At 36.8% G+C, this 23,707-nt stretch overlaps 2 protein-coding genes across 5 annotated transcripts; both read right to left on the bottom strand.

Annotated features, from left to right (window-relative positions):
- Window positions 1-5,304: 5,304 nt before the first annotated feature.
- LOC105058899 (neutral/alkaline invertase 3, chloroplastic) lies at window positions 5,305-13,778 on the bottom strand. Of its 3 annotated transcripts, none has more exons than XM_073243449.1 (7): window positions 13,502-13,778; window positions 12,233-12,883; window positions 11,289-11,454; window positions 10,976-11,187; window positions 7,095-7,588; window positions 6,962-7,010; window positions 5,305-5,962 (listed from the first exon to the last, which is right to left on the bottom strand). In XM_073243449.1, exons 2-7 carry the CDS (start codon window positions 12,881-12,883, stop codon window positions 5,633-5,635), a joined length of 1,902 nt encoding a protein of 633 aa, XP_073099550.1. In that variant the 5' UTR covers window positions 13,502-13,778; the 3' UTR covers window positions 5,305-5,632. The 3 variants fall into 3 exon arrangements, with proteins under 3 accessions (XP_073099550.1, XP_010940288.1, XP_010940279.1); XM_010941986.3 differs by having other exon boundaries at window positions 12,233-12,976; window positions 13,502-13,777; XM_010941977.4 differs by having other exon boundaries at window positions 12,233-12,957; window positions 13,502-13,776.
- A 2,538-nt stretch (window positions 13,779-16,316) lies between these two features.
- Window positions 16,317-23,338, bottom strand: LOC105058918 (histone deacetylase 9). 2 transcript variants are annotated; one of them, XM_073243450.1, is made up of 15 exons: window positions 23,181-23,338; window positions 22,556-22,668; window positions 22,347-22,464; window positions 21,876-21,950; window positions 21,553-21,772; window positions 21,285-21,348; window positions 20,770-20,862; window positions 20,548-20,656; window positions 20,028-20,077; window positions 19,864-19,954; window positions 18,352-18,426; window positions 17,786-17,856; window positions 17,393-17,491; window positions 17,046-17,112; window positions 16,317-16,638 (listed from the first exon to the last, which is right to left on the bottom strand). In XM_073243450.1, exons 1-15 carry the CDS (start codon window positions 23,215-23,217, stop codon window positions 16,550-16,552), a joined length of 1,371 nt encoding a protein of 456 aa, XP_073099551.1. In that variant the 5' UTR covers window positions 23,218-23,338; the 3' UTR covers window positions 16,317-16,549. The 2 variants fall into 2 exon arrangements, with proteins under 2 accessions (XP_073099551.1, XP_010940301.1); XM_010941999.4 differs by lacking the exon at window positions 18,352-18,426.
- Between the last annotated feature and the right edge of the window lie 369 nt (window positions 23,339-23,707).

The raw sequence follows: 23,707 nt of genomic DNA, 5'->3' as shown, positions 1-23,707 counted from the left end.
GGCCGCACTAAATCGGGCCACAAAATGTCGGAGCATCTCGTTTTCTCCCTGTTTGAGGGAGAAAAGACTGTCCGAGGTTCGTGGTGGCTTCCAACTGATGCTGAAGTAGGTCACGAAAGAATGCTCGAGCTGTCCGAAGGAATGGATACTCCTTGAGCAAAGGCCGGAGTACTAGCCCTGGCAGCTTTACGGAGCATGGCGGGGAAGCCGATGCAAAGGAGGGCATCAGTCGCCTCCTGAATCGTCATGAGAGCCTTGTAGCTCTCCAGATGATCAACTGGGTTGGTGGAGCCGTCGTAAGGCTCCACGTGACGCATCTTGAACCGACTAGGGATCGGTTCGTCAAGGACAAATCGAGAGAGAGGTTGGGTGGTCCGGAAGTCGACATTGTTTGAGGACTTCTGACCATCCACTTGGAGTTGGGCAAGCCGACGGTCGATTTCTTCGAACCTACATTCGTAGTCGTCTAACCATCGGTGTTGCGAAACCCCGGGGGTCGAACCTCCCGATGAACTTGAGAGTGAGGCGGACGGTGTCCGCGGCCGCTTCTCCTTCCTCGCCCGCTCCAGCTGGGAAGGAGAAGGATGCCGAGACCGGTGGGTGTCGCACCGTGGCCGCCTCGTCCCTTCTCGGTGGGAGTGCTGAGACAGCTGCTCTTGAGGAAGAGACGAAAGTTGACGAAGACGTCGGCGGCTGCTTCTGGATGGCATAGGGTGCGCCACCGGTTGTCCCGCCGGCGGATGCGGCAACTGAGTCGGTTGCTGTTGGAGGTTTTTGACTGCGTCTGTCAGAACGGTCATTTGCCGTACGATCACTGCGATCTACGCCTCTATGGTTACCACCGGGTGCGGAGAGTTGGGCTTCGCCATGGATGGTGAAGGAGAGGCCTCTTCTCGATGGGAAGAGCGCCTCGCCGACCCGATAGCTCTCGATCACTGAGCTCTATTTTCGTCATTTCGAGAGATTTTTCAAGCCTTGTGGAGCTCGTTGGCTTACCTCTGTCGAGTATCCCCTACCTGGCATGCCAAAATCTGTTGCGGCCAATCCTCCCGTCGCCCGATCATCGGTGTCGCGCACCTGCAAGAAAAGTCCTCACAGACCGGAGATGCCTCCGACGGGGACCCTCCGACGGTCAAGTCAAAGAGGAGACTAGGCAACAGACAGAAAATCAGGGGCTCAGTGGGAGAGAGGGAAAGAGAGCTCAAGAGCTAAGAGGCGCTTCTCGAGACCCAGCCCTTGGGACCTTAGGACTTGAAACTTATCAATACTGTTGCCTTACCCCGTTTTATAGTAGAATGCGGTAGGGTCCCATCATTGATGGTGTAGACAACTGAGGAGTTGTCAAATCGTCGGGGCTATCAAATTACCACGGGCTGTCAAATCGTCATGGGCTGTCAAGTCACTGGGATCAATCTATGTCTTTGATAAACAACGTCCCAGGACGGCCATGCCACATGTCCTGGACAGGACAACTGCCCATGACGGCCGTACGGTGTTTGGGTGGACTAGCCGACTATATGTCGGTATCCGGTTGCCGAGATGTCGGGTGATGACCCAGGGGCACCATCGGCTGGTCTGGTGCCTAGCAGAAGTCGGGCATCGGGTGCCACCCCCGATGGTGGGTCGATGATTTGGACTCGACCTTTGGCCGATCAGAAACAGTATGAGTCTGTTCGACCGACATATCTTCAATCAGATATCGTCGAAAGTCATTGTCGGGAGTCATTATCAGAACTGTCGATCGGTTCGATCGGTAGAATCGACGTAGAGGGATCGATCGGTATATCCCAACACGTCTGACTCGAATTTTCTGGTATAGTACGCTAAATATACAGACCACCCAACGCCAGTGCATGGAGGGAAGTACATACGCTCGTACATGGAACACAAACACAATATCCCAACAAACCATGTGCGCAGACCAGCGAACGAGGGTCCACCAGACGAAAAAAATATTCGTTGCAACGAATGATAGCATGTCAAAACTATAACAAATTAATTAAATTTTTTTATTTTATTAATTATTATATATTTATTAATTTTTATAAATAATATTTTTTATTATTTTTATATTTTATTTATTTTTAATTATTAATTAATTTATTATAATAATGATGTGATATCACTGCCGCAACGAAAATTTACTCGAGACACCAACTCAAGATGAGCCTCCACGGACCCATCAAACTTCACAGGAATCAGCATCATCAGTTACCATGCCTTCTCCATGCAGTGAGGATGTGGACCAGCACAAAAGAGTTGTACATGGTTGGTGGAAGGAGGCGAAATAGAGAAGGTTAGAAGGAGGATCCAAAGGGGCGTCCATCTCAGTTCACCATTATCCAATCATGCAAAATTTTTTATACACCATGGGTAATATAAAAATTTAATATAGAGTGCATCACTTTATATGATTGATCCATATAGCCATTACTTTTTAAATATTTTTGATGTCTGCAGTTTTATTTTTTGATTTAAAAATTTTAAATGACAAAAATACTCCTGTTCTTTTCAAAAAATTATGACATCTTATACCTATATTATGATATTCTATATACAGAAAATCATAATTTTGATGCAGAATGTCATAATATATCACAAGATGTCATAATTTTTTTCAAAAAATAAAAATATTTTTATCATTCAAAATTTTCAAATAAAAAAAGAAAACTACAATCATTAAATACACGTTTAAAAATTATTGGACAAAAATATCATTTCTATATTATAATATTTTGAATTATATTATGACATTCTATACGTAGAAAATCATAATTTAACGTAAGATGTCATAATATGCCACAAGATATCATAATTTTTTTAAAAAATAAAAATATTTTCATCATACAAAATTTATAAATAAAAATATAAAATTATAGATGTTAAATGTATATTGAAAAATTACAACTATATAAATCAATCACATAAAATAATATACTCTATATCAGATTTTTTATACCATTTATAATGTATAAAAAATTTCTCATCCAATCATGTAGCATCTGCCACCAGTTGCTGGAGGGCGCCCATCATTGGGCAGCCGATGGTGGAACTCTATTATAGAATGGCTTGACGAGGTGGAATGGCAGCCAATGATGCAGCCCAACCCTTCCATAAGCATGTTATATATGCGCCGGGTGCACATCTGTGAGGCCCAGCATCGTGGCACCAGCCCTGCAGTGGAGTGCAGCGGCCTACCCACAAAGCCTAGGTCAACCTTAGCGGGTTGGCCTCAAGCCGTTGAAGAAAGCATCCATGCACTTCCTCCACAGCATATCACGAAAGACTCATTTAGTTTGAGGAAAGAATTTTTCATCTTAAAAAATATTTTTTATAAATAATTTTTTTAAAAAATATTTTTAAAAAATAAAATTTTGATATATTTAATTAATTATAAAAAATAATATATTATAAAATAATTTATATTTGGTTGAACAGTTTTTTTTTAAAAATTATATAAAATATCTAGTATACCTTAATAAATATAAGATCATATTTTTTGTTCCTAAATTTTATATAAATATAAATATTATATTTATATTAATATATTATAATATAACATTAATCATAATATTTTATTGTATTAATATAATATTAATAATATTAATATTCTAATATAATAAATTTATTGATATAAATATAAATATTATTATATTATATTAATATATTATATTAATAAAAATATTATATTAATTATATATTAAAATAATAATAAATATAATAAATAATATTATATCACTATTCAGTATTTTATCATAACCATTTATTGAAATTTTGCAAAATCTTAATCATGGATCTTAAAAGGATATTTTTGAAAAGAAAAAAAAGTACCATCAATTCCCGACCATCCCATAGGAAGTGCCAAAATTCACTTTCTCCATGAATTTTCACTTTCCATGAAAAGTGAAAAATATCTTACTATGAAAAGAGATTCACTCTCTCTATTTAAAACTCCAACCAAACAAAAAACTCTCTCTCCAAACAAGTCCTAAGGTGTGGTCAATAAAAAATTACCCCATCTATATAGAAAAATTATGTCTTACACCATATGCACCACCACCCAGCAATGCACCATAGGAACAATTCAAGATAAGATAATAGGGGCAGCAATCCACAGCAATAAATAAGAGACATATGAACGAAATTAAGATGATTGGCACAGTGCATCATCATGAATATACATATACTTCGTATAAATATTTATTTTATCGTCAAGGCTAACATATCGCTCAGGGTGTATCCTGGGCACCGTCCAATCAATTGGGCCAAGATTACCGTACCGGCCCAATTACCTCCTCCAAGCAAACTACTTCTAGGCCGAAGTGAAAGATCTACCTGACGTGTCTTCTTTGGACCGGTCAAATTACTTTACTAATGAAATTCTTTATGCACTGCAGATGGTATAAAAAATTTGTATAAAAAATTTAATATGGAGTGCATCACCTCATCCGATTGATCCACATAGTTATCATTTTTCAATACACATTCAATGTTGTAGATCGATTTTTTCATTTAAAAATTTTGTATGTCAAAAATACCCATCTTTTGAAAAAAAATATGACATCCTGTAACACATTATGATTCGAATATCACAATATAAAAAAAAATATTTTTATCCAATCATTTTCTAACGCACGCATTTAATGTGATTTTTATTAAAAAATTTTAAATGATAAAAATACCCTTCTATTTTGAAAAAAAATTATGACATCTATGCATATTATGACATCCGTAGATAAAAATTATGACTTTTCAGATATAGGATATTATAATATGAACATACGATGTCATAATTTTTTTAAAGAATAAGAGCATTTTCATCGTATAAAATTTTTAAATGAAAAAATCGATCTACATGCATTAAATGCATGTTGAAAAGCAATGACTAAACGGTCCAATCGGATAAGATGATATGCTCCACATCGAATTTTCTACACCACCTGCGGTGCACAAAGAATTTCTCTACTTCACTGTCGAACTACATGACATGCCATGGATTTTTCCTGGGCCCGGCCATTTGCCTCGTTAACCCAAAGAGTGCAGCCCGTCACCGGTTCCTTGCCATGGCAAAACAGGTCAGCTTCAGAAGTCCACAAACTGGCTACAGCTAGAAACCAGAAACTGTTCCAAACCTGTAATCATCCATCACTCCAGAGGTCAGGTGAAGACCCCTCACCAAATCATGACCATCCAGGATCCTGATAGGATGTCCCATTCTAGTTTGAAATGCCTGAAGCATGCTACACTGGATATCAGTATGAGAGCATCTGTTACCATAAGACCCATAAAGAAGGTGATCCAAGATTCAGCCTTAAAACACATTATTCATGCATCTACAATTACCCAACAAGGGTGAGTATTACAAGATGATAAGTAATTTGTTCTGTAATTAGCTTATACAATCATAGCATCCAAATTCATCAGGTCTGACCGATGAAGCAGAAAATTAAATTAAAACAAGCAATCTGAAAGAATACATCTTTACATTTCAGAAGGGTGAACAGCGCGTGGGAAGGCTGGATAACACCACATAGTTCTTGATCTGTCATTAAGTGAGCAAACTAGTGTGGCAAACTCTTCCAATAAGTTAGGCCTTACAAATAAAAAAGAAAAAGAAGCCAATTCCATTACCTCATATAATGTAGGTCTTCTTTAGCACTTTCCTACCCCTTTTCCTTTTTGGGTTGGATGGGTCGACCATAATGTTTAACGCATTAATGATCTCTGCATCCTCATCATTCCAGAGAGTCTTAGCGGCAACAGGGTTATCAAGCAGAAGCTTCGCCACAAGAAAGCCTGCAATAGACCATGTCTGGTGCAGCTGAGATTGTTTCCCAATGAACCGAGCTTGCTTAGTATCATAATATTCAGGCCATTTATCAGCCGCTATGCGCTTCTCTGCAACCTCAACAGCCCTTGCAGCAATCTCTGGCCTGTTCATCTTGATACATGCAACCGCAAGCTGCAACAGAGAAGAGATTGGACCCTCAATAAAATTTAGATGGCTGAAATACCTAGGAAAAGATAAATTTTCTTGTTTCATCTCACATTTCAGAATACACAGTGCTGGACCATGCCCATAACATGCCCAATGGCAATTCAGAAGTTGAGGGTCAATCTACCAATGTGCATGACATCTTTGCAGTCCTCAACAAATCATTATAAATGCTCGTTGGACTCGCAAAAAATGCAACACCACATATCACCCTTCCAATGAGATACTTCTCCAATTCTGGAGCTTAGATATATGAAGCAGACAATTAAGTCCTATCAGGACAAACATCAAATTGGAGAGTCATGTAGAGCCATATTTCTTGCCCAGCTAGCATTTTCTTCATAAGCACCACTACCACCACCACCCTAATCAGATACTTCTCTAATTCTGGAGCTTAGAGGTATGAGCCTGATAGCATGGGATACTTTTCTAAACACAGAAACACAAACAACAACAGCAGCAACAAACAAACAACAAACTAGCTGTTCATGGGATGCTATTCTAAACAGAGACACAAACTAGCTGCTCCTGGGATGCTTTTCCAAACATAGAAAGATGGTATTTACCAATCTCTCTAAATTTTCACGCAAAATGCACAACAAGCATATTCCCAAAGGAAACAATCTGGTTGCTCTGACATCAAATACACAATTTCTACACCACATACACCATTGATAAGGCATTCAACACTGATAAAATGTATGTTGACTCCTTTTTCCAGTTTACATCTGTTTAATAATCTAATAGCATCCAATTGCTGGAACTCATTACCCCAAAACCAACACCAAACAATATATGAGGGTCACAGTCAGAAGGATATCATAAGGCCATGGATGGCCCTCATATATTCACATGAACAATATGAATGCAGATAAAACCAAAATAATCATGAAGATCAAATGACGGTACCAGCCTAACACAATGTGAGCATATGGAAAATCTAAAATGAGTGAAGTAAAATCAAACCTGCCAGAGCAATGTTGGCCAAGCACCGCCATTGTGGTATGACCAGGGGCTGCAATTAAACCAAATAAAGAAAATGAATAACAGGTAATTGAAATTAAGGAATAAATGAAGAATAGGTACTTTAAAATATTACGTGTTCTTGGGATCACTGCCTGTAATGATTCGCCATTCCTGACCCTCAAGAGCAGGATAACATATCTTAAATGGCATATCTGCTACCAAGTCGGACCATTTGGCCTCTATCAGGTCCAAAATGGCATGTGATTGATTCACTGTTGCCAAACTGCTTACTATAGACCACAGATTTCCAAGAGAAAAGAAACGAAAATCCATGTGAGCAGGCTGCAAATTCCCAATCAAGTAGCCTCCTTTATCAGGCATCCACTCCACTAGCCATGGAGAAATCTGATCTGGGTAGATGTTGAACTTGTTAACTGCATCATAAGAATACTCCTCTTGTTTGTATCGGTAGATCTCATTGAGTTTTCTCATGTCAACCCAATAATATTCCCTGATATGAAATGACAATGCTATTAGCCTGTTATTTAATGCTCGAATAAGGTCTGCCGATCCATCTCCTGGTGCAAGCATCTCACGTGCACATAGAAGTGCTGAATAGAAGAGTGCCTGGAACAATATGAAGTACTCCATCTATTATGATCATTAATACAAAAAATCAAAATCATACTTTTTCACTTCGAGGGTGTCTCCAGCAACAATATTCACAAAAAAGGAGGCTTTGTGGACTGGATAGTTACAAACCCAAAATTGTTCTTTCTAACGCTTACAATAATTGTACTAACAGGGAAAATCATCATGAACTCCCTGCACAACGATTCTAGTCTGACTGAAGGGATCTGTAAGCAACTAAATCATGGAACTTTCATATACTAATGACAATGATAGCAGATCAGGCTGTGGAACAAAGATGGAAAAAGGACCACCTTTTCAATTACAGAAGACACCGACAACACCGACAAATTCAAAAAATTGCACATCAGTTAGTTGCATTTTATGGGATGCATAAAGCATATGGAACTTATTGCTAAGCACCTATACTTTATGTGCTTCTTGAAATAGCTAAAATTACAAAAGTTATAATTCTGGCTCTGCAGTTGTACTTGAAAAAGCAAAAAGATGCAGAAGGATTGCATAACTGCAAAGAAACATGACCGTGGTCATAACCAACAATCCTCACCTCAAGAATTTTGGGGCCGGCATGCCAATCAAATAGTAAATTTTCAAACAACATGAACTAATCCCTTCTCCTAGCTTCAGTGCATATCCTCTTTGGCCTTCGCTTGCTGTTTACAAGGCTTTTGGCTTTTGTAGGATATGACTAAAGCATGCATAACAACCAGAAGACAGTGCTTGATATGAATGAAATGCAAACAGTGACACTACCCATTATAAACTTTGTGCTGATCTTATAAATATTATCTCCGATACTCATTTCAGTGAATATTTTACACTATTTTCATATAAATGATATGTGGCAGATATTGATAACATAATGGCATACACTTGCCAAAGATACATATCTACAAAAGAACTTGTGCCGATCGTTTATAGCGGATGAACAAAACTGCATCGATTATTATTATGGGAATAAAAATGCGAGGCATATTATAGAGGAAAGGATGATTGAACAGATACTAATAAAAATGACAAGAAACACACATAATAAAATTTGGTTTAAATTGAAAAGGTCGGCAATGAAGGTAATTTTATTGTTTTAGCACCTGATGGAAAGAGAAAGAATCTATGAAGCACGGGTACTTCTATTTCAGGCGTGTACAACACTGGGTACATTTTCGGTGCGGATACGTTTTCGATACGGCACCGATACTCCTATCTCTGTATTCTTGAGATTGCAAGTTTGTCATTTGATAAACCAGATGTGGAGAAGAAGCTTTTTGCTGATGATGTAGAGAATGAAATAGCTGAAACTATTATGACTTGATTATTAAGACTTACTATTTTGATTTCTTCTATTTATTTAGACTGTTAATTTTTTCTTTTCGTTAATTGCAAGTATTTGTTTGTTTTTTATGATGATGCTCATAAATTTAGTTAAAATTTGAAAACTTAATTTTATTAATATTCAAATATTATATATATGATTTAATTTTTTTATATATTTTTATTAATATTAAATATTATATATATTCAAATATTAATAAAATATAAAATATCTAGTCATACCCGTACCATGATTTTTTCAATTTTTGCTGTATCGACATACCCGTACCATAAAATACTCGTACCGCGTACCGGTATCTGTGCTTCCTAGGAAAGAATAGACTACCATATGATGTAATTTTGTGGGCATGAAAGAATAAGGTGGACTTGAATAGTATATTATAATTTCTCAAAATATATATTATGTGGCAAAGACAGCATCATAAGAAATTGCAGCAAGAAAAGTGAATTGGTAGTCATACTTCACATACACCCACAATCAACAGTCACATATCTCGAATCAGTCAAAAGTGGACTTGTTCATGACATTTAGGATGGCAAATTATGGTATGTATTATGGTTGATGAAATATAATTGACTGCTGAGATGAGGACAAGAAAAACGGTAAAGCAACAAGGCAAAAAAGATAATATAATAAAAGCAAAGCACATCATATGTAATTTCAAAGAAAAAAGAAAATGAAAACAAGGACCTAATTAAACTTAATTGCCAATACATACCACAAATAATTGGTTTCATTTTCAATCCATTTTGCAAGAGAATTGAGAAGCATACAAAGACCTGTTCAATAAAGATGAAGCAGAGTAGATGAAAGGGCTTGATGTTTTTGGGTCTTTTATAACTGTCACATGTCTTGGTTACTTAATGGCAGCACTAGCTCACAAGGTTGTATGGTTTAAAATATTAGGCAATAACATAGCCCAAGCTCATGAGATGAATGTGGCAAAGATGAGAACATTTGGATGAATCTGCAGTGAAAGTCGAGCGAGGAAAAATCAACAGCTATATTAAAGGATGGATAATAGTTGACAAGTTGGCAAGATCTACACTACATCGAAACCAACAACATAAGTACCAAGGGCAAATGTACCACATATTCCCAGAAAATACTAAGAATCATACTACATGTTCATGCAGTACATAAACATTTAGTTTTACTTGCACAGTTAAAAATGATGGTTAAACATGCCAAAACAACTATCTTCTGTAAAAAAATTAAAATTGCTTGCAGAGTTATCAGGATAATGGTGGCAAATCATGGCTTAATCTAACAAATCCTGCGCAACATTAGTACACTATTATCTTGCTTAAATGTCAGAGAAAAGACATCGAGATTTGAGGATGCATGAAGACCTTTCCAGTACACAGAAATTTGAGCAAATATGTACACATCATCTGGCTTTCAGAATAGTCCAATAAAACGTAAAGAATGCTTTGTTCCTATAGTCACTCCATCTAAGAAAACATCATTATACATTCACTGAAAGAGTCTTTACTTACTAGGACATGCATACATAATACACAATTATGGCATCAATGCACGATCATTAAAGAACTCAGGCGACTAAGAAAAAAAAAGGTTGATTTCTGCATGTTTGATAGAATAGTGTACAAACTGTTACATGTTTGTATTCAATGTCAGACAAGCATAGGATGCATTTCTCTCAACTTTTTTGGCTGAATCAAAGGGGATCCTAGTGTACAAGGCTCCAGCCACTGCAGGTCAGAGGAGGTTCAGGTGTACACAACTTTACCCCCATATGCAGAAAGGCTGTCTCCATGTTTTGGACGCATGACATCCATGTCCCAATAAAGCAACCTTACTGTTGTGCCAAGGACCATCCACTAATTCTTTTGGTTGCATAAGAATAAAAGTTTACTGACGTTAACCGTTCTCCCTATATCTTCTGCCTAGGAATAAGGATAAAAAACAGTGTTTGTTGCACCCAAATTCATGAGCTAAAAGAAACTGAGTTTCATTATTGGGAAAAAAGAAAAGTTAACATTAACTAATATTCAGACCAAATTTACCTGAATTTCAAGAGGGTGGCCATGAATTCCCATCCGGCGGTCTATCATGCATGAACCATCTGTCACCAGTAAAGTTGGGAACATGTCAAAACCATCAGCCAGACAGAGCTTCAAAATCATCTTAATTCCTGTCTGGACATCAATTCTTTCCTGAACTGATAGGTCCCCAGAGCATTTTCCATAAGCTCTTAGCAGTATAATCCACCATAATCCTACAAATGACAGCAAATGGAACCTTAATAACTGCAGGACCAGAAACAATGTGCACGATAATCAATTCAGAAGACTCGTTGATGATGTTTGATAACCTTACCTGAATCAACTGGTGCTACACGGCCTATTGCAGCCTCTCCAAAGTCAGGATCCAACACCTCCTCGGTTGCAAAGTCATCACCATCAAGTGGAGCTGTCCTCACCTTGAAGCTAGCAGGCATCAGCCCTTGACCTGGACTATGGCAATCCATTGTTTTCTCCCAGCTCTATGACATCCGGGTACAAGGCTCAGAAGGAAGAGTAAAAACATGTTTATTTAAACAGCTATGCAACCAGTAATATAATAGCATATTTTTTTTTCTTTTTCTTTCCTTTCATTGTACCATATTTTATAAAGGTAAAACACCACAAAAGCATGAGCTATTCCTTTGAAACCTTTGGCCTTTGATGTTAAGGCAAGATAATTATTTTTATTAAAAAAAAACGAATCTAGAGAAATTATCTAATTTTGTTTATGCTGGAATGATTGTGCAAGACTTCAAGATTTGATATAAAAGAAAATTGTCACTCAAAAGTAACAAGACAATATATTTGCATGCACATGGATTAGTTGAACATCTTAAAAGAATTTTTTTTTTTTTTTAAATGTCAAAACCTTAGTGATTTATACTCAGAGGCATCTGGAACAGCCAAGACACATCACGAATGACATTTCACTTTAAAAGTCCAGATGCCTGTTAAGAAAATACAGTCATGCAAGAGGGAAGGCCATCACTATACTTCAATTTGGGAAAAAAATATATGAGACCAAACATACAAGGGTGTCAGTTCAATGCTGGATAATTTCTTAGAAGGTGAATAAGCAAAATGGGAAAACAAAAATAGAAAAGTATTAGAAATTAGGAGGTTCAAAGGAAATCATGGGCACTTATCCAACTTGGAAGGTAATGAGATTCTCAAAGTCAAGGATTGTAGACACTATAATGCACACTTGTTGACCATCCATAGAACATAGCCCAAAAACTAACAAGAGAAAATTATTACCTGAAGCTGAAGGGTGTGAAGGATAAAGTTGCGCACAATTTCATACTCTCCTTTCAAAAGAAAAGCAATTCCAGAAGGTATGAAGTCACGAATGAAGACCTGATCATAATTTAGAACATTGTTGTCAGAGGGGTCTTTTGCAGCAATTGTTCCAACAGGGCTACCACAGTAATAAACCATAGATTCTTGCAATAGACTCCATGCTTCATCCTCGACAGAGTTTCCTCTTTTCTTGTGCATTGCATGTTTCGCAGCTCCAGCCAAAACAGATTTATCATCAATTGCCATGGCAGGTCCATTTTCCAAACCAATAACTTTCTGGCTATTCACATCAGTAAAAATCTGGCTTGTTTTGCCAGCTGGTTCTTTAAGGCAGGCCCCATTCCCATCCTTACCGGTCATGTCGGTGATACCCTCAGTCATCTGGCACTGGCATTTGAGAGACTTCGATCGATTGTTGACGACCCGGACACCACATACCCTCATGCAATTGGACTGCGATCTCATGTACACAGAACACTTCTTCTTTCTGTACTTTCCACTAGGCTTGGAGGATATGCCTAGTTGTGAAGTGTTTATGTATAAACCGGAACAAAAATGTCTTGGTGCAGTCCCAGGCACCACATGTACAGCAGCCCCAGAAATTCCCATCTTCGTAGAGATAAAAATATGACGGAATATAAATGCTTAAATATAGTATAATCAAGCCAACAGAGCAATCCTTCCTGTATACGATCCGAAAGTCTGAGCGTAAAATCACCAAATTATGATAAAACGTGACAGGAAACAGAAGGAAACAGTTAACGAAAGATTAAATGAATGAATGCATCTCAGTTCAATAACATCATGAAGATATGGTATCTAAACAAACACATAATATCTTCTAAAAGCTACAGAAAGTGGGATTTTTTTTTTTTTTTTTTGCTTTATTTACTCTCTAGAATTCGCATCACGTACGATCAAGTTATCTAATTTCATTACATTAAGGAAGAATATAATTGCTCGATCTGAAATCAGGCGTCAACATATTAAAAAAAAATGCCGCAAACATTTCCAGAAAAAGAAAACATAGATATTGGATTGAAAAATTGAGATTTACTCGTGCATCTCAGGTTTTCTATTTCAAACAGATAGTAAGACGGGAAACGATCTTTGTTTCAACCGAATCGCTTAGTTTCGAAAAAAAAAAAAAATCGCTGAAATTCCAAACCCTAATGAATTGGGATGTAATGAGAAATTGAGCCAAAATGAAAAATAAAAAAGCCTCACCTCGTATCCCGAATTTAACGATCGAATCGAAGAGGAAGAAGCGGAAAAAGTAGCCGACTCGTCGCGTACGGGAGGGAACTCGAACAACGGTCGCTTCTGCTTGTAACAAGGGCCGAAGAAAGAGGAACTCGAAAGAAACTCCCGTTTCTATTTCCGTTTATATCATAAGATGTGATGTCTTCTGGGTATTGTATCATCAGCTTCCGCTTCATATAATAGCAACAGCTAGAGGATAATGACCCTGTGATGCACTTTTCTTAAACCATGATTGACTTGTTCAAGTGGATAAGTGAGCCCAGATCCTGGGATACCACCATAATAAACCAAAACCTCTGTTTTTTTTTTATTATTATTTTTGGATACAGATGGATGATCACACGACTCTGACGCGAATACATCCCATCAAATCAGAGTACACAACATCCTGCAGGGCCAAGGGCATCTCTAATCAAAAGCTTCTTTGGAGAGGAATTTACGCCATTATAAACTCCTCTGATACTGTCACTCCTCCATAGACTATACTCCTTTATTTACTTACGGCCCATGGAGGATTCTCCATTACACCTTTGGAGCCATGTTATGGGTTCACCACTTTCTTTTTGGTCTGTCTCTTTTGGAAATTAATTAAGGATTCATGTGCAATTACTGGTGTTAGTGTGGCATGATTCAATTATTTTGAGATATTTCTTCAATCATGTAGTAGTATTTTATCATTTTCTGCAGATAAAAACATAACAAATAATGTATTTATGAATATGAATATTCTTCAAATCAACATAATTTATGTAGGCAATTACAAGCTTCATCATATGTGCTTGTAATGGATATCGTGGTGATCAGTGTTAGTCCTACATGTCCAGTTACAATATCGTGAATCATACTCTGTAAACAATAAAATTCTTTTATGAAATAGTGATTAATGACAACATAGATTTTGGACAATATTGAAATTTTCACGGCATTGCATAGTTGGTTGTATTCTATCAAGTCAAGTACAGGTTATATGCAGCAGTATAGGCAATAAGTCAGAATTATTTTGTAATTTGTTCTTTGCTAAATCAGTCAAATGTGATGCAAGTGCTATTTAAGCGGATATTACATATCACTATGTAGCTATTTAATTGAACCACTAAAAAGAAATTCAGAATAAGGTTTTAATCGTCATTCTTGTTTTCTATCATATCGATCTAATGATCACACTTCCTTCGTTGGAACGCAAACTTCCCTCACCGAAAAGGATGATACCAAGGATGCACGTTTACAGAGACCCTTCCCTCCCCAGTATCCCGCAATAACAATGGTATGCAAGGAACTTATTTCTACCTTGTGGTTTTCCCTTTTTTTTTTTTTTTAATGAATAACGGAAAAACATTTCTCTGGTAATAACTAGACGAAAGAACATCCAAACTTCAGCTTACCAGATCATTACCGGATGATCCTTCCGTGACAAGTATCGCTGTCGCGATCCAAACCACTGGCCTTTAAAATAGTCACGTTGCTCATCGAGAGGTAGTCCTCTTTGTTGCGCGACGTGTGAACTTTTGAGGACCTCCAAAGTCTTCAGCTATCTTCACCGATATTTTGGAGCCGATGTACATTCTTGGCCTCGGACATTCCCGTTATAGGGTGTAACATGATACCCAGAGCCGAGAATATCGGGTGCTGAAAGTGTCTTTTAATTTTTTTTTTCTTGCTTCCTCTTTGGTTCTCTAAAGATCTCTGTAATACTATACCAAAAAAAAACAAAGAAAAAGAAAAGATCCCCGGAACAGCAAAAGGAAAGACGTTTATATCAAATCAAGACTTCATAGTTCTTCTTTTGGTGGAAGAAGCTTCATACAAAAATTTGAATTTAATAAATAATTCATTGGAAAATGTGAAGCCATGTTATATATGCATTTAATAATTTTTAAATTATAAGTACTGCTATGATCAATTTTATCATTACTATCTTTTGTACCGTATATCATATAATCGACTACAAATATAAATATTTTATTTATATGAAAATATCTAGTACGAACAAGATTAAAAGATGATTATTTTTACAAAAATACAACTACGAACACAAATACCAAATCATGCATAAAAATGTTTATCAAATTAAATCAAGCTTTTTCTTTTTTTTTTTACATTCACTTGGTTTCATCAGTTATTTAAAAAAAAATAATTCTTTTATCAATCAAAGATGGATAAAATAAGTAGATTATTATTTTTAAAACAAACAATTATTTTTCATGTTTTAATCATCCAATGCCGGTGGTCCCTTACTAGTTGTAAAGAAAAGGAAGAACGCAGTGGAAAAAATGATTTTCTATATATAAATACATTCCAGCATTTTGTAATGATTTCAAGTTTAGCGCCTGTGCTTTGTTGCCTGAAGGACCTGGATGTCCAACAAAAAAGAATGCCAGACACACTGAGTTTATCTGCTAGCTGCCCCATTCAAGAAAATTCCCACCACTGCAAATTGATTCATCACAGTGACCCATCTGAATGATAGAATGCGAAGAGATATATGCTTGCACAAAGAAAGCAGAAACAAGCTCGCCAGGGCTACCGAATAAAAAAGAAACAGCACTTAACAGACGACGCTGGGCAACCGCAACAACTGCACAAAGCATCCCATTTTGAATACCGTCTTCAGAAATAAGCAGGTAAACCCCAGTCAGACCAAGTCTTACTTGAGTTTCATCCAAAATGATCCACCAACTTCATAAAAAAGCTGAATAATAATTACCCATTTTTTATCACTTGTAAATGTACACTTCTTAAAAATAAAATGGAAAAACTGTATTAAAAAAAGAAAAGAAAATTATGAGAACACTTGCAATAATTGCCAAGTACCCGTTGACAAGATTCAGTCTCAATCCTGTTGACAAGATTCAGTCTCAATCCTATTTGAAGGACCTTAAATCATACATGCATTCATAGAAATGTAAACAAAACAACTTTTTCTACAGAAAAAAGCAGGCTGTCCCATAAATGAAAAATTTCAAGTAAAATTAACACTTGTATGCAGCAGAAGACTACAGAAATCACAACAATTTACAGACCATCCTCCATGTTATGATCATTGTCATTGTCCCCATCATAGTACTCATCATCCCGCTGAATTTGCTTATCTTGGGTATGCTCTGAATAACAACATGACAAAAAAGCAGGGTTTTAGGATCAGATAAAAAGCACAGTAACTTCCATGAGAACAGACACAAGAATTTCAAATGTTAAATATAGATCCTAAAATGTTTTCATGGTAAGAACTAGAAGTCTTAGAAAAATTGGAGTATTAAAACGGAAAATAGAAGTTATTACAGAAAATGTTTTAAAGCAAAGAAATATAGAAAAGGCACGCTTTTTGTTTAGTTCCAAAATATCTTTTAGAAAAAAAAAAGTTGTGCATTTTTCTGAAATATAAAAAAACAAAAATGGAGAGTATTGCTGTGTTTGTTATTGGCCTTTCTCGACAAACTAAATAAATACTTGTAGTTATATAAAGAAAAGCATCCATTTAATATTTATGCTGTGAAGATATTTTACTTACGGCCAACCCTTTCATCTGGATTCTGCTCATCTTCATCAAAATCTGGAATATAAAAATCTGGAGGAACCTGCACAATAAGTCATCATATAAATATCTACAGGTGTTTATCTTTTCTGCCCCCAGATCTAAATATTACTGCAACAAGAAAGAAACTAACGAAAAATCATTTATAGGGCCTGTATCTGGAAATTCATAAAGATAGAAACTAACGGATGGCAATCAGGCATGCTCAATAATTACATTAAGATATAAATACAGCAACATTATGAAAAGAAGCTAGCGGAACCTAAATTTAGATTGGAAAGCCACAGAACCATATAATCCCAGGTAAGAAAAAAGATAATCACCTCTTGCATCTGAACACCGGGAGCATGTTGTATGCACCGCAAACTTTCCAGAACTTGCACTTTTATTGTGCTAAGATATGACTTGCTATTCAAGTTCTCCTGCTCCATTAAGTAAACTAAAGGAATTAAAACATGTAACCATCCAAAGGATCCTGAATAGTGCAATCTGTGTCATAATGAATGTTCAAATATTTGTCAAACAAGTTGGAAGTCAATTAGATCTGCTGAGTTGGAGAGTCATATAATTTCGCTGAAGTCCATTTATTGAGATTGGACTTATTCTAGACTACAAAGTCGATGATTGACTTGGCAGAGACATACACCTGATATTCAAGACCCACTAATTTTCATGAAACTATTAGATATCGGAACGAAAAGTTGAAAAAAACCTACCATATTGCCATTCTGAATCTTCAGAGTGTAATCTGGGGCAAAATATTTGGCATACTCATTATCTGGAATTTCTGCAAGTAATAAAATGCATAAGCCTTGATTAAAAACTTATCTCATAGAGTAAGCACCAACTGAATGAAAGTGAACAGCGAATAGGTCCAATAGTAATTATGCATATTCAATGATATTTTTGCTTTCATTCCTATTTGAGTTGCAAATAAAATAGAGACAATATAAACATACATACTAATTATGCATATTTTTGCTTTCATTCCTATTTGAGTTGCTTTCATTCCTATTTGAGTTGCAAACAAAATAGAGACAATATGACATATTGCTTGCATGCCTATTTGAGTTGCAAATAACACAGGTACATGCATGCACCTATACATATATATATATATATAGGGAGAGAGAGAGAGAGGGGGGGTTGGACTTGGCTACACTCGAGTGAATCTCTGTGTTTAGATTGAACAATGAAAGTCCAATATCGATGATCCGGGCTGTTGAATACAATTTACTGCCTCTAAACTGCTTACACACAAAAAATCATGTGATTGACCTACCTACTGAACTGGACCGGACCAGCCCGGCCCGGCCAATGGAGGGACCGACCGACCAATGCCCGCCCGCCCGCCGGCCTGCCATATTCAGAAATTACTAAATTTTGTTCAGAAATTACTAAATTTTGTTCTGATTTATGATTGGTACTTGATTCATTTCATAGTTTGGTCCATTCGCAGACAAATGGAGACCTTTTCCTCTAATCCAGCCTCAGGAATCTCAACTGACAGGATTCTTTATTTTCATCAATATAAGTGAACAGGGACTTGAAAGAAAAATTGCTCTAGGACCCACAAAGGCGATCCAACAGGATACTGAGGCCCATTGGTTATCATTCTGAATCTATAACCATACTTCCCTAATAATTGAAACATATCCAGACTAAAACATATCCTGTTGCCCATTGGTTATCATTCTGAATCTATAACCATACTTCCCTAATAATTGAAACATATCCAGACTAAAACAACCACGGCACATACAGTATGATCTATTGAAATAAATATGAATGGTAAGGTGGATGCATGGTAAATCCATGAAATATATACAATTATGGATTGAACCACGGAGAATAAAATGATACAGAACCACCATTATGGTATCATCACAAGCAACTAAGACTGGAGCCACTAGACTATGCTTTAGTAAATGGAATCAAGTACAATGAAAGCTGTATCAGACCTTGGTAAGATGCATCTAAACTTCTGAGGAAGGACCAGACCATGGAAAACGAAGGGTGATGCTCAAGAAAGATGAAAATCATGATGGGCAATTTGAAACTTACCCTTATTAAGCTATGGATGGGGAAATTCATAAATTTTTTGAGACAACTGAAAGGATAACGCTGGTAAGTTACAGCTACTGCATCAAGGCAACATGAAAGTTGTAAACATATATAAATTAACGTAGAATTGGTGGGTGTGCAGAGTTGCAGGAAGTGGACAGCCAGCTAGTCCAACTGCTGCTACACTCCTTTTCTAATGTTTGCTTAATTGTAGATGAAAAGTCACAATAAACTAGAGCTTCAAAAACCAGCCCAGTGCTGCAATCTGGACAAAACTGTAGGTAAAAATTGCAGGGCTTAGGGTAGTTGGGAGAATATATTGGTGTAATGCTTGACAGTGTAAGTGAAACTGCTCTAAATCCAGCTTCATGCAACTTGCATCACCCAGCATATTAAGTTAGTAGCAACCAAACAGGCAGGTATAAAACATCAAGCCAATCCCATAAGAACATATTTGCATCGTATGTTGCCTTTCGGTGCCCAATTTTTCCAACATTGGAAGTATCTTGAATCCTTTTCTTTCATGACTTACACTGAAGCCTTCTTTTGCCTCCTCTTTTACAAACCTTTAGCCTGATTTGCAGCTCCCTTTTCACCAGGGCTTTTTGGCCTAAGCTCATATTTAATCCATCTAGAAAGTTCTTCTCCATTTTCGCTTTTCCTAGCATTCTACACAACTACTCCAGCTTCATTAAGAGATAAGATGGAAGAAGTAAATACTTTAGCATACCATTTGGAAGTTCAGCATCTAAAAGGACCCCAGTTTCAACAGTCCAGCAGCGAGCTACATTTTCTTTTGTGTAACCCCCACCACCAGTTACCTGCAGAAAGAGAATTATTTTTGATATCTAAAAATGTTCAGAACAACCACAGCCATTTGGTACCCAGACTTACCAATAGAGGCAAATTGAATTTCTTCACAAATCTGACACATTCAGAGTGCCCTGTGAGCAATGCATCAGTAAACATTGATTGATAAAATCCAATAACACATACAAAATAACACTAAGACAACACTGTAAATGAGAAACAAAACAATTTCGAACACTGATTTATAAGTTAACTAAATCCTGAGTTACTTTTCCCTCTGATAACACCTATCAACACCCTCTCCCCTCCTTTATTTTGTGTGTTTTTAGGGGCTTTTTTTTTGGTTTTGGGGGGGGGGGGGGGGGGGGTTGGAACACTTTATTCTCTAATAGATTACCACATGATGGAAAATAAAGGTTTTGCAACATATTACAGAATATAACTAATCACCATATTTATCTTACAAATTGCAAGAATACCAGTAAAAGGACCATTGTGTACAGAATCACATACCAAGTAATGGTTCTAACAAGGAAGCTAAACATATTTTATCAAATTAAATAAGCTATTAGCAGAGGAAAACATATTAAAAGGAGATCAGCACCTTCAATGGAGAGATTGAAGCAACCCAAGCGATCTCCAGCCAATGAATCAGCTCCACATTGAAGAACGATCACACCTGGTAGATATGTTTCAACAACCTTGGCAATAATCTACATGATTTAAATGCTGTGAGGAAACAGTTACCACCACACCACAATATATTGACTTGAAACTAGTGCAGCATTGCAGCTTATTGAGTGACAAAAGCAGGCTCGTGACTTACTGTTTTGAAAAGTCGAGTGAAACTAGCATCATCGATTCCATCCTTGAGTGGGACATTGATGGCATAATATTTTCCCTCCCTTTCACCTATTTCCTTTGAATGACAGCAACCCTATCAATATCGCTATGATGTAAATATTTATAAAGTAGTCTTTGCAAGAAGAAAGGAGGGTAAAGGGAGAAATGAAAAGCAGGGGCATTTGCAAAAAACAGAATACAGGTAAAAAAAAAAAAAAGAATAATGGGCAAAATATTTAAGTTTAACCATGACATTTATCTTACATGATCAGTCTACAATATACAAATCCAGATGCTCACAGGATTCATATTAAAACAAGGAGCTAAATGATGTTGAGCTTTAACTTTACACATAAATGATAAATATAAACCTATAATATTTATTTGACAACACAAAGGATTGATGAAGATGATTAGATTAAAGACAATCTGTGCACAGTGAATATAAAAAACATCCACATCTTTATCAAAATAGAAACTAGGGCGGTAAAAGATTACCTTGATGTCACCTGTTCCAGGAAAGAACATATCCCCATACTTGTGGAAACTTACAGTCATCACCCTGTTTAATATAAGTTGTTAAACTTCAATTTTAATTATCTTTCTGGAATACATGTTGGCAGCACATAAATGCATATTTTCCTTTTGCAAGGAAAATAAGGATGTCCAAATATTTTCATCAATGAAACTCTTAGGGATACCATACTCCAAAGACTAATTCAGTTTACATCTATATCTGCAATTTAAATTTGATTAATATCATTACCTATCTGTGAAATAGAAAGCTTCTTCAACTCCATCACCATGGTGAATATCTATATCAATATATAAAACTCGAGCATGAAATTTAAGAAGCTCTAGAATTCCCAACACTAAGTCATTAATATAGCAAAATCCAGATGCCCCGCATTTTTTGGCATGGTGCAAACCACCAGCCCAATTTATAGCAATGTCACAAAGCTGATGGTTCAGCCTTCGTGCAGCATCTGCAAGAACCATGGAGGTTAGAGAAGTTCAATGGCCGCAATAACCTGAAGAAAATGAAAGAAAGTAAAAAACAGTCCCAGCCAGTAAGGACCTAAAGATTACCTATTGTGCCACCAGCATAAATTTGACAAAACTCAAACAAATTCTCAAACACAGGGCAATCTTCTCCTAGATTATCTGTTGGAAAATAGTTATCAGAGATAAACATCCAAAATCAAGTTGCAAAAATAAAATGATCTTAATAATCAGACAGAAAAGACAAAATCAAATAATTCTAATGCATGAAACCACATTAATGCATTAATATCTAGTAGGTTTCCAAGTTTACAAAGAAAATGTTCTATCTCATTAGGGACGCAAGGCAAAGCTCCAGAAACCAGCATTCATCAACTACCACCAAATTAATGAGCAACATTGGATTTTCTATACTTCATATGTGCGACACTCATCTTTACTGCGCATATTGGTAGGAAAACTGTAGATGGACATATGACTAGCATGCTCCATGCAACACGAAATGAAGTGCTAAGAGAAACAAAGATAAAAATGTCTTATTATTTCTTTTCACCATACATCTAGCTAATTCGTCTGCAAACAAATGTTGTGTGTCAGGAGTAATCCGATGCAAAAATTCCACATAATCTGCTGAATGGAACTGTGCAAGCTCCACTGGATATGCCTTATGCGGCCGCTGCATAAGTCAAAATGTATTATCAAGCACAGCATAATTTCCAAGAAGAATACTAGGAATTAACAAAATCAAAAAAATTCCAAGGACACACATATATCTCCATCTTCTTGTGAAGCTCGTATGAGAGCACAAGATGGTGCGTCATACAGAGTCGATGCGGTTTCATCGGATGATTTGGTCCAAAATAAACATTACCCACATCTCCTGCAAAATTCATGAGCATGAAAAAAAGGTTGTATAATTATACAGATTTTTGAAAGGAGCATTAATAAAACATTACCAAAAAAAAATCTTTAGATTAGTTCAACTAGAAAGGGTCAATTTCTCAGCAAACAGCTGACTATAATCCTGGCAACTCAGAAGGGTGAGAGGAAGCGTAAAACAATATAACGGCACAAAGCTCTAAGATGATAGTACTATAAACCTTAGTGAAGTTGTGGCCTTTATAGAAGAACTGGCACAGATTATGGACAGTTTTCACATCGAAGCAACAAAAGGGCTAGGGTTGGATCTTGTTTTGAGACAAAGGCATTCGACTTCAAGATTTCTAGCTGCAAGGGAAGAGGAGGATTTAACTCACTGTCGTAGAAATATGCTATTCTGTCCTCGGACGGCATCTCGAAGGGCTGATGCCAGGAGAGAGGGTTTGTCTTGTTTTGAAACAAAGGAATTCGAATTTAAGATTTCTCGCTACAAGGGAAGAGGAGGAAACTCACCGTCGTAGAAATACGCTATTCTGTCTTTGGACGGCATCTTGAAGGGCTGGTGCTAGGAGAAGCTCGCCATGGGAGAGAAGCTCTCGAGGAAGAGGGTCCACGAAAAGGATGCACGGGGTCGACAGATTTAGTGCTTTTAGGAGAGCTTATTGGGTGAGCGACGGATTTCTTCCTTTTTCCTATTTTTTCTTTTTATTGTTTTAAAAAATAAAAATCCGAGTTTGGGTCCTTTCTGTTTCGAGCCGAGTAAGTTAGTTCTCCGCCGTCCGTTCATGCCAGTCGCGCAAATGGAGAATGCTGATTGAAGTGACGAGACAAAACGAGTACTACAGTGCTTGCTGTTTTTCCAATACAAAATTGGATGGGAAAGCGGGTCTCTTAAAAAAAAAAAAAAAAAAGCCGGGTCGAATCAGATCACACATTAGAGCTCGTTTATGCAACAAGTGGACTCCCGCCCCGCTATGTGCTCCAAAATGATTAACATGGATAACCCCTTTAATTTTTTTTTTTTTAAACTCTAGCATGGA

Source organism: Elaeis guineensis, chromosome 9 (assembly GCF_000442705.2).
Source record: "Elaeis guineensis isolate ETL-2024a chromosome 9, EG11, whole genome shotgun sequence".
Taxonomy (NCBI): domain Eukaryota; kingdom Viridiplantae; phylum Streptophyta; class Magnoliopsida; order Arecales; family Arecaceae; genus Elaeis; species Elaeis guineensis.
The sequence above is the reverse complement of the archived record's forward strand: the minus strand, read 5'-3'. Positions and strand labels throughout refer to the sequence as shown.